Source organism: Carcharhinus amblyrhynchos, chromosome 1 (genome assembly GCF_965287045.1).
Source record: "Carcharhinus amblyrhynchos chromosome 1, sCarAmb.v2.hapA, whole genome shotgun sequence".
NCBI classification, from domain to species: Eukaryota; Metazoa; Chordata; class Chondrichthyes; order Carcharhiniformes; family Carcharhinidae; genus Carcharhinus; species Carcharhinus amblyrhynchos.
In genome coordinates, this window is record NC_137324.1 from 48,658,867 (window position 1) to 48,670,969 (window position 12,103).

General features: G+C 42.7%; 1 protein-coding gene across 3 annotated transcripts in view; it reads left to right on the forward strand.

Annotated features, from left to right (window-relative positions):
* ccbe1 (collagen and calcium binding EGF domains 1) overlaps nt 1-12,103 on the forward strand; it is a 290,815-nt gene that overhangs the window by 259,852 nt on the left and 18,860 nt on the right. For all 3 annotated transcript variants that reach the window (XM_080218610.1, XM_080218628.1, XM_080218619.1), the window contains exons 4-5: nt 1,275-1,409; nt 2,382-2,519. In XM_080218610.1, the coding sequence (XP_080074736.1) occupies nt 1,275-1,409; nt 2,382-2,519 (273 nt within the window). The remainder of the gene's footprint in view (nt 1-1,274; nt 1,410-2,381; nt 2,520-12,103) is intronic.

Sequence of the window (12,103 nt, forward strand, 5' to 3'; positions counted from 1 at the left end):
TATATACAACAAACAAAAGGGCCTCAACACTGAGCCCTGTGGAACAGCACTGGAAACCCCTTTCCATTCGCAAAACATATATCGATCATTACATAAGAACATAAGAAACAGGAGCAGGAGTAGGCTTTCTAGCCCTTCGAGCCTGCCCCGCCATTCAATAAGATCGTGGCTGATCTGAAGTGGATCAGTTCCACTTTCCCGCTTTCTCCCCATAACTTTTAACTCCCTTGTCTATCAGAAATCTATCTCCCCGTGACTTAAATATATTCAGTGAGGTAGCCTCTACCACTTCAATGGGCAGAGAATTCCAGAGACTCACCACCCTTTGAGTGAAGAAGTTCCTCCTCAACTCCAATCTAAACTGCGGTTCCCCCCCCAAACCTTATTTTGAGGTTGTGCCCTCTAGTTCTGCTATCCTTTCTAAGCGGGATGAATCTCTCTACCTCTACCCTATCTAGCCCCTTCGCTATCTTATATGTCTCTATAAGATCCCCCCTCAGCCTTCTAAACTCCAACAAGTACCCAAACCCAGTCTATTCAATCTCTCCTCATTGGCTAGCCCCCTCATCTCTGGTATCAGCCTTGTGAACCTTCTCTGTACTCCCTCCAAGGTCAATATATCCTTTTGCAAATGCGGCAACCAAAACTGCACACAGTACTCCAGTTGCAGCCTCACCAGTGCCCTGTACAGTTGCAGCAAGACCTTCTTGCTTTTATATTGTTTTATATGCTTTCTTTTATATGCTTCTATAATATAAATATAATATATTTATATTACCCTTTGTTTCTTGTCACTGAGTCAATAAGGTGAACAAAATGTGGCCTCACTGGTGCTCTTATAACCGTTATAAAAAATAATGTACAGGCCTCGTAAGTTTGACCAAATGTCAAAACATATGGTGGGAAAAGCAAACAGTGGAGCTGGTGGATTACACACTGACTTTCCCCCCTGATTTGACACTTTGGCCAGAATTTTACCGGCGCGCCCATCCCGATTCCAGGGGTGGGTGAGGCTCGGAGAACAGCATTCTCCATTGGCCTCAGGCGTGATTGTACAAACTGCAGGTGGACGTGACGGTAAAATTCCACCCTTAGTAAAACAAAGTGGAAAATTCCACCCAGCATACTCAGAAAAATCATTGACATTTATTATAATTGGCGAATGTCCCCAATCTGAGCCTGAGATCTTTCTCCAATTTCACGCTTGGTGCTCTGAGTCTTCCCTGAGACCTTTACACTATTCAGTGATAACTCTCTTTTTGTTTTTATTTCAGACTATGATGTTTGCTCAGGAGCTCCGTGTGAACAACAGTGCACTGATAACTTTGGCAGAGTGCTCTGTACATGTTATCGGGGATACTACTTTGACCGTATGAAACACAGAAACAGAGAGAAACCATATTGTATTGGTCAGTATGCACACTTCAACATTTAATTCAAGCTAACTATTACCTATCGCCCCTCTAAAAATGAAACAGCATTTTCCTTCGACAATGCTTTCCAAACCCAAAGACCAGGGAAACACCCCCACCCTTGGCACAGTGGCTAACAGTACTGCCTCAGCGCCATGAACCCAGGTTCAATTCTAGCTTCTGGTGACTGTGTAGAGACTGCACGTTCTCCCTGTATCTGCGTGGGTTCCCTCCAGATGCTCCGGTTTCCTCCTACAGTCTCAAAGATGTGCTGGTTATATGCATTGGCCATGCTAATTTCTCCCTCAGCATACCCAAATGGGCTCCAGAGTGTGGCAACTAGGGGATTTCACTGTAACTTCATTGCAGTGTTAATGGAAGTCTACTTAGACACTAATAAATAAGCTTTAAACCTACAAGTTTCCATCCAAGTCACACCCCATCCCAACTTAGAAATATATGACCATTTTTTCAGTGCTACTGGGTCAAAATTGTGGAACTCCCTCCCCGACAGGATCTACACTGCAGTTCAAGAATGCAGCTTGCCATCACCCTCTCAAGGGTGATTAGTGATGAGCAATAAAAATGCTGGCCTGGCCAATCTACAATCTACCTATGAACACATTGATGCCCACTTTTACACCCACACTCATTACCCTTATAAAGGAGTTCGATATGGATAACTGGATAATTATCAACTAGATCTGTGATAAATTTTCTCCCCTTTACCACAGAGACCCTGAGGTTAAATTGTAACACCCATTATACTTTTTTGACTCAGATCCATTAATTCACCACATACTAGGAATCAATCTTGGGAAGTTTCTGGTTTATATAGTTCAGCTTCCACAATCTTAACCAGCTAATCCACAAAGGAAGCTGGAGAAACTAATTTAAAAGCAATTTCATTTTAAAACAATTTTCTTCAGCTCATTAACTCATTTTATGTACTAAATGTCCATTTGACAGATATTGATGAATGTGCTAAAAGCAATGGGACTGTATGTTCTCACATCTGCCTCAACACACCCGGGAGTTACCAATGTGCATGCAAGGAAGGCTTCTATCTCAAGGAGGATGGAAAGACATGCAGCAAAAGTGAAAGTGGTGAGTTCTGAGCTGATGAGTCCAAAGAGCTTTGGTTTTCAATTAGGTTATTTTACTTTCATAGTAAAAATATCAAGTTGACGGTCAACTCCACCTTATTTATTTAATGAGGATAAGCTGAAAGGTTACTTCCTATTTTAGCTTTATTTTAAATTTCACTTGTGTCCTTGTAAGGAATCCTATATTTGTCAGATATCATGCATAACAGTTAACTATTCTTAAGGAGAGGTAAACATTTTAGAGGATTCATTTTCTTATTACATGACCATTTTCAAGTCACATTATTATTTGCAAATTGATGTATTATGATTTGTGTGTAGGGGGAATAACTATTCATGAGCTAGGAAAATGCAATGCTGTGGCTCTTTTTCAGATACAGGATATTGAAGTGCAAGTGATTGTGTTTTTAAATTGCTATAACTGTGTAGCCCTTGTGAATGTTGTTAAATGTCAGTTGCTCTTTGCTGTAAAGGAACTCATGAAACTTTGCCAAAAGCAACACTGCGGTCCTCTTAGGAGGGGGGGGTAAATTTTCAATACATGTTGATTCCCTAGTGCTCCAGTAGCTCAGTTTGCTTTATTTCACATTTAACTGAAGATTACAAACTTTAATTAATTTATAGCCATGTTGTGAACTCTTATTCGGTGAAAACACTTGTGCTTTTGTGTAAGTAATTTGACAAAATGATAGGATCCATACTTTCCTCGACTGTCCTTTGAATGACTACGCTTAGATTACAATGGAATGAAAACAATTCTCTAATAAAAAGGGCTACACAGCATGGTGCACATAACTCAGAACCCAGACTAAAATCCAATCTAAACTTAAGGTCCAAGTTTCATCAGCCTGCTAGTTTATAGTTCCAAATTTGATTACTAATTGTGTTGTGCCACAGCGTGAATTGAGCATTTTGCTAACTGCAGTCAAAGGACTTCTGAAATCAGGTTGTTTCAAAGAGGTTAAGGTACAGTTTAGAGCAGTAAGGAGAGTTAGTTTGCATATAACCCATGTAAAACCTTACAAAGAAGGTGTGGGTGCTAAACCTGGACTTCCAGGCTTGATATTCCTTTCCTCAACAGGCTAAATTTACTCAAAATAAAAACAATAAAACTAAGCAACATTTGAAAATTGTCCCCCTGAGTTTTCATAAACTAGGGTGACAAAATTATACATTTCTCTTTCAGAACCACACCAAGGAACTCACAGCAAGTTAGAATGGTAAGTGACCATTCAGCTTATCTGCATAATAATTAGGCTGGAGTTGTCCTTTGGCCCTATATTAACTACTGAAGGAGAAGTTGAGTCATGCATTCAATACTTGATCACAATAGAATGTACCTTTTTGCTTTTCCTCCCTCCAATTTTCTCTTTCTCTGCTGAAGACTTACACTGGAATGCACATACTTAGGCATCAATTACCCTTCAGCGCCTTGTCCATAGGATTCTCCTTCATTTTTGAACTAACATAGCGAATACTGGCAATTTGTCTTTGGGAGGCATTGTCACTGAGTTTGATCATATTCTACAAACATGTACTTTCCAGCAAAAGTCGATGCATATCAAACAAGGAATGGGGAGCAATGATTCTCTGTCTATCTGATGAGCATCAAAACCAAAGTTATTGCTCCCATTGTTGGCTGAGATATTTTACTCAGCATGGACTGTGGAGTGAATCTGGAGATTGTCTACGGTCCAATAGCAAGTGATAGAAGACATTTACTACTAAAGCAGTGGCTCACAACTTCCTTGTTAGTATTGTGGTTGATATCACGCCTGTCACTTGGGAGACCGGGGTTCAATTCCCCAACAGGGGTTCATTGCAGTTTCACAGGCGGCAAAGTGGTTGGCATTGCTGTCTCACAGCACCAGGGCACAGGTGTGATTCCTGGCTAGGGTCACTGTCTGTGTGGAGTTTGCACATTCTTCCTGTGTCTCTGTGGGTTTCTTCCCACAGTCCAAAGATGTGCAAGTTAGATGCATTGGCCATGCTAAATTCTCCCTCAGTACATGAACAGGCGCCGGAGTGCGGTGACTAGGGGATTTTCACAGTAACTGCGTTGTAGTGTTAATGTAAGCCTACTTGTGACTAATAAGTAAATAAATATAAACAGCATTTTGTAGGCAAGGCCCACAAGTTCAAGATTTTTAAGGTTAAATCATGCCAAAAATAATCCAATAATCTCTTATGCTATTCTAATTCCCATCTGAGACTAAGGACACTGGGACTGTGTTAACTGTTAAAGAAAAATCTCTTCAGTGGTGTTTTGCAAATGATATGGTGCAAACCATAATGGGGAGACAAACGTACCACAAAGAAGTTATTAAGCTAAATCACTCAGTTTCATGCCCCTTGCTCTTTATTTATAGGGAAACTCATATATAACTGAAAGATGTAGCACAGGGCATGGGACAGATTATGTGCAAAGTTCATTCTCTATAAGGAAATGATTGCTGATGAAATCTGGTAGTCTCTGGGACTCTGGAGAATGTGGGGATGTGCTGAACGACTGGTATGTAATTCCGTTTTGTCATCACAAGTCATTTTATTACTTATAGAATGAATAATTTAAATATGTACCAGTAATTCAGCACATCCCCTGCAACCTCCACAGTCCCAGATTCTATCAGCAATCACTACATTAAAGAGAATGAGTTTGTCACATAATCCATCCCATGTCCAGTGCTACTTCCTTCAGTTATATATGAGTTTCCCTGAAAATAAAATCCATGGGGTATTGAAACAGAGCGATTTAGTTTAATTTGTTTTGTATCTCATTTTCACGGGCAATTGGAAATCCAGCAATCAACTGAACATTTCCGAAGAAGTATCACTCCACTGAACACTTGCACAGGGAGTAAGCACCAGCACACATGCAAACACTAAAACAGGAGATAATACGGCTATTGAGGAAGACAGCATAAACAGTGACACCACTCTGCCAGTCAATGAGATGGAATTGGTGTCCTAACTTATGATTTTATTTTACACGCAAACTCCAGCGGAGTCGCCACAACAAACAGAATCATGAACAACAGCAAGTAGAGGACTGTATTTTACCAGAGACAGACTGGGAGGCAAGTGGGCTGGTAATATGACAGGGGAGAATGTTGGGATGACAGCCTGTGTTTCCCCGCTGTCCTGGCATATTGGAAACTTGGTGTGATCCAGTCTGTATTACACCCACAGCAAACTTGAGATAAGGGAAAATCAGAGGATGAGTTTATTTTACGTACACAGAATATGTGGAAAAAGAGGTTTTGCACCATTCACCTTTATTACACTCAGACAATAAAAGAGGGATATGGGAAAGAAAGGAATACAGGGCAAAGACCATGATAAAAATAAGATTTGTTTTTCATGTGATTTCAGAGTCCAGACTTAAAGTCCAATGACATATTTCTTCAGAAGGTTTTTGGAGGGTGATCGATCTTTCCAGAAATGAAAATGATGGGAGAAGGCACATACAGCTGAATTAGTCTTGAAGGCACAGCTCCAGAAGTTCCAGTGCTGTAGTAGTTCACAGTGCAGATGAGGGTGCTAAGACCCAGGTCAAAAACTCCAAGGTGTTTTGTGAAGTTAGCCTAGCTCCTAAGTTTCACATTTGACTTTGGCATTGGTGAGCATAAAATGTTTCACTCCAGGTATGGTTCAAGGGCCCCACTGGGAAGCTTTTATCAAACAAGATTTATTTATGATGTGGCGACGCTGGCATTGGACTGGGGTAGGCACAGTAAGAAGTCTCACACACCAGGTCAAAATCCAACTGGTTTATTTGGTAGCACGAGCTTTAGGAACACTGCCCCTTCATCAGATGACTCACTCCAAAAGTTTGTGCTACCAAATAAACCTGTTGGACTTTAACCTGTTGTTGTGATACTTCTTGCAAGATTTATTTAAGAACATAGTTCGAATATAACAAAAAGAACTTACGTAACTTTTATGAATTACAGGACTTAAACATGACTCCTAACAATCAGCTGTCTCTGTTGGTCCAAAATTAAAGCAACATATTACTGACACACACCCTTCCTCAGACCTGGTTAACACAAAAACAAGAGTGCTCATTTGATGCTGGATTTTCAGCTTTGTAACACCTATGGACAGAAATCTAAACCAGCAGTTTTCAGAGAAGGATATATCCTCCAAACAGCAAAACCTCGGAAAGTAAGACCAGCCTCTAACAGCTTCCAAAAACAGCCACTCAGACAGCACAATCTCCAATTCCAGAGAGGGGGAAAAGCACTGCTCTCTCTCAGCTTCAAGCAGCTTCTGTAAAATGAAACTAAAGCTGAAATAAAAATAGCTGCCCCTAACCACATGATCTGACTTGTTATTTACCCCCAGTCAAGCTCTACTATACAATCCTAATGGAACATTAAATCCATAGAACATTATATTAGTTTGGATTAAAACAACCATGATGTCAATTATACTGATTCTGTAACAATAAAGGACACCAAGTACAGACAATGCAGTGCCAGCAAAATCCCAGGAATGGCTAAAATAAATTCTGCAGAGAAACATGATTAAAATACATTTCTTAAAAGCACAGTACCATTACAATGGCCAGACAATTTTAATCCTGAACAGTGCTCTCTTTACTTCTAACTGTTAGACAGTGATAGGCTGTTTGCCTAGAATCTTGCTTCTCTGTTAAGGTCAAAGTGACTAAAGACAAAATCCAAAAGCAGTATAATTAAAGGAATTCAGACAGAACAAGTCTCAGTCACGTTACAGGATAGTTTTACGTTGAGCTATTTAGCTAACAAGACCCCTGAAACCCATTTTACTTTGGAGCAGGTAACAGTGGATCCATTAGCACAACATTGAAGATTATGAGTCACAAACTCCAGCGCTTTTGTCAATTGCCAGCTGGGGCAGACATTTTGGGCAGAATTTTACCAGCATGTCTGCCCAAGTTTCATACGATCCTGCCCGAGGCCAATGGAGACTGCTGTTCTCCGAGCTGAACTCACCCCCGAAATCGTGGCAGGCGTGCCAGTAAAATTCCAGCCTTTGTCTGCTAATCCATTGTGTTGACTTGACTGGAATGTTTATACAATCCAAGGAGAGTTCCATTGCAGGGCGTTTGAGGTGTTATCCTTAGTTCGCTTTCAAACTGCTCTGAAACTTCAGAAGCCAAATTTCGGCCATTGTGTTCCTCTGAGGCAAATGCACCTCCCACTGGAGTTTCCTTTCTGTACTATGCCTAAGGAATGCTGAAGGCTGTAAAGACTGAAATATACCTCCACCCAGGTATTGAATATCATGGTGGCACAGTGGTTAGCACTGTTGCCTCACAGCACCAAAGTCTAAGGTTCAATTCGATCTCGGGCCACTGACTGTGAGTTTGCGCATTGTCCCTGTGTCTGTGTGAGTTTCTTCCAGGTGCTCTAGTTTCTTTGCACAGTCCAAAGATGTAAGGGTTAGGTTGATTGGCCATGTTAAATTGTCTCTTAGTGTCAGAGGGACTAGCAGGGCAAATGCGTGAGGTTACAGGGATAGGGCCTTAGTGAGATTGTGGTCGCCTCAGGCTCACTGAGCCAAATGGTCTCCTTCTGCACTGAAAGGATTCTATGATTCTATTAGACAGCAAAATAAAGTGGTTGCCTCTGTGATGTTCTCTGTTTCTGCCTGGAATGTTCCTGTGGTATTAAAGTTAGGAATGCTTGTCTACAACTCCAAACCAGAATAATTATATTTTATTGTGCAACTGCAAGTCATGTGGAATTATGAGCTTGGCTCCTAAAAAACACACAAATATGCTCTACATATAAATGTATATTGTTTTCACATGATTTCGTCCAAGAGCATTGACCTTTCTAAACTACAATTAACCAGGGATACAAAGTGCCATCCTGTTTACAATTCATCAAGAAAAATAGCACCATTACATATAGGGCCCTATTTTACCACTTTGATTCTAAGTGCTCGGCGGACTTGAAACTGTGAGTGTTTCAGATCTGACTTCTAGACCCGTTCTCAGGCACCCTCATACACACTCTGCCTGCAAAAATATCAGCAATTCCGAATTGCACTGCGCAAGCTTAATGCATCCAAAATCTTGCTTCACACCCAACTTAACCAAGGTTCTGCACCCAAAAACAGGCGTAACGTGATGGTAAAATTGGGCCCACAGTTTCTATAATTATTGGATGTGGTGCAGAAATATGACCTGCGATTTTCCCAGAAGCGTTGAATTGGCAGGAAAACTGTACTAAAATCCCGACTGTTTGTCAGTTCAGCTTCTCAGCTGAATCTCCCGTATCTGTGCAACGTAGAGGTCACAATCGGGAATCTCATTAAAAACCCAGGGGGTTGGGGCCTATTCGCGCTGGAGTTTGACAGCTCTGGAACACTGTGCATGTGCAGTGGCCCTGATCTGTCAGACTTCCCGTTTATTGGTGCCCAAGATCACCGCAACGAAGCCCTCCAGCTCTCCCTACAGTCCGTTTATGGCCCCCACAGCAATTCCCGAGCTAGCCCTGACCCCACGCCCCCCACCGCCCCCCCAACCCCCCGGTCCCAGACCACTCCAATATACAGCCCACCCCTGCTCTGCTGATTCTTCCCCCCCAGGATGCTGGCCTCCTACCAGTAGACCACCCACCTCACCCCAGCCCACCCCAATCGCTACCCTCTCTCCATCCCAAACCGATCCCCATGCAGAGTGGCAGCGGGAACCCTCCAACCCCACTGATTGCCCCTAGACCCTGCCCACAATAGACCCTGCTCCTTGACGCTGCCCGATGCCTAATGGGCAGTGCCAAGGTGCCCCCTAGGCATAGGAGCTTTGCCCCTTGGGCAGTGCGCATAGGCTTAGGGATCCCAATTGCCCCCCCCTTCATTTTGACGAGGTCTCTCTCTGGTTCCCCGTACATGAGGAGTTAGTCTAAACCCCGCCAGAATGAAGTACTCCTGGCAGGATGGGAGATTCAATCGGGGCCGGATAGTTCCCAATAATTAGATTGAAAGCATACTAAAAATGCATTTAAAACAGAGTCAAATGACTTACCTGTCTTCCCTCTGGTTTCCAGTGTAGTCTGACCAGCGACTGTTCTCCAGCTCTGGAAGACATGCATGTATTCCCAGCGCATGCGCAAATCCCGGAACAAGGCTGGCAATGCGCACCTCCCACTGCGACCCACCAGAAAAGTTGCAGATCAGGATGGGAGAATTGCAGCCATGACTTCTGTGTTCTTGAATGGATTAGTAATTGCAAAATGCCACACATTTTAAATTTAAAGATTAGAATCCCAACTTGTGAATTAGGAGCAGGAGTAGACCGAGCCCGATCATGGCTGATCAGACTTATAGGCACAACTCCACTGTCTGATCTATCCACCGCGCACCCCACCCCCACCGATACCGTTTGACTCCCTATGACAACCAATAATCTGCTTAACTCAGCCTTAACAATCTTCAGTAACTCAGCCTCCTTTCTGCTAAAGAGAATTGCACAGATCAATGACCCTTTCAGAGAATAACTATGTTCTCCTCGTCTCCATCTTAAATGGAAGGCCCTTATTTTTAAATTGTGTCCCCTATACCTCGAGGGGGGAATTCTTCCGTCTCCCAGCCGAGTGTTTCTCAGTGGTGGGAAGTGGTGAGCTGTTCACTGGCGGTGGAACCCCTGGTCTCGCCACCCTCACTGGGATTTCCCATTGGTGTCACCCCACACAAAACCCATGGGAGGAGTTGCTCTACCAGCAGCACCAGAGAATCCCACCAACATGAATGGCTGGAGAATTCCCCCCAATGTCTTTCCCACAAGGGGAAGCATCCTCTGAGCATCCATCCTGTAAATTCCACCATACATTTCAATAATACTTAATGGCCACTGTTTAATTTTCAATAATTGGAATAATTGCCAGGTGCTCATCTGCTAAAAGTTAGATTTTTCAAAACCTGCTGTTAAGCAGAAATGCAAATTCTGGACCTTTTCATTATGTGGATACATTAATTTAGAGGTTCCATTTCAAGACAGGCTTGTTGTGCTTTGCAAAACAGTTGAGGGTTGTGTCTGAGTTTTACAGCCTTAATGGTAATAGGCTGTACCTGAGACCAGTTGTGTAGATGAGGGCAGTACAATCAATGTAGTTTATGTGGATTTCAGCAAAGCCTTTGACAAGGTCCCACATGGGAAACTTGCAAAGAAGGTAAATGCACGTGGAGTACAGGGTAATTTGATAAGGTGGATTCAAAATTGGCTCAGTTGTAAGAGACAGAAGGTGAATACAACAAACATGATCCTGACCTTCCAGCCTCTTGTCACTTCTGTCCTGTGTCCCCTTCCGGCCTCTCTGTCTGAGACTTCCCACACTGTTCTAATGAAGCTGTACAGAAGCTTGAGGAATAACATCTATGCGACCATAAGACATAGGAGCAGAATTAAGGCACTCAGCCAATCGAGTCTGCTCCACCATTCAATCATGGCTGATACTTTTCTCATCTCCATCCTCTTGCCTTTTTCCCATAACCCCTGACCCCTTATTAATCAAGAACCTATATATCTCTGTCTTAAACTCACTCAATGACGTGGCTGCCACAGCCTTCTGTGGCAAACAGTTCCATGGATTCACCACTCTCTGGCTGAAGAAATTCCTCCTCATCTCTATTTTAAAGGAACGCCCCTTTAGCCTGAGGTTGTGCCCTCTGGTTCTAGTTTTTCTTACTAGTGGACACATCCTCTCCATATCCACTGTATCCAGGCCTCGCAGTATCTTGTAAGTTTCAATAAGATGCCCCTTCATCTTTCTAAACTCCAACAAGTACAGACCCAGAGTCCTCAACCGTTCCTCATACAACAAGCTCTTCATTCCAAGGATCATTCTTGTGAACCTCCTGTGGACCCTTTCCAAGGTCAGCACATCCTTCCTTAGATATGGGGCCCAAAGCTGCTCACAATACTCCAAATGGGGTCTGACCAGAGCCTTACACAGCCTCAGAAGTACATCCCTGCTCTTATATTCTAGTCCTCTTGACATGAATGCTAAATTTGCATTTGCCTTCCTAACTGCCGACTGAATCTGCACATTAACCTTAAAAGAATCTTGAACAATGGCTCCCAAGTGCCTTTGTGTTTCTGATTTCCTAAGCATTTTTACATTTAGAAAATAGTCTATGCCTCCACTCCTCCTTCCAAAAAACTTCACACTTTTCCACATTGTATTCTATCTCCCACTTCTTTGCCCACTCTTCTAACCTGCTCAAGTCCTTCTGCAGTCCCCTTGCTTCCTCAATACTACCTGTCCCTCTACATATCTTTGTATCATCTGCAAACTTAGCAACAGTGCCTACCGTTCCTTCTTCCAAATTGTTAATGTGTATTGTGAAAAGTTGTGGTCCCAGTACCAACCCCTGAGGCACACCGGTCTCCATCCTGAAAAAGATCCCTTATCCCCACTTTCTGCCTTCCGCCAGTCAGCCAATCCTCTATCCGTGCCAGGATCTTACACTTAACACCATAGACACTTAGTTTATTTAACAGTCTTCTACGTGGCATCTTGTCAAAAGTCTTCTGGAAATTTAAATAAATCATGTCCACTGACTTCCCTTTATCTAACTTCCTTGTTACCGCCT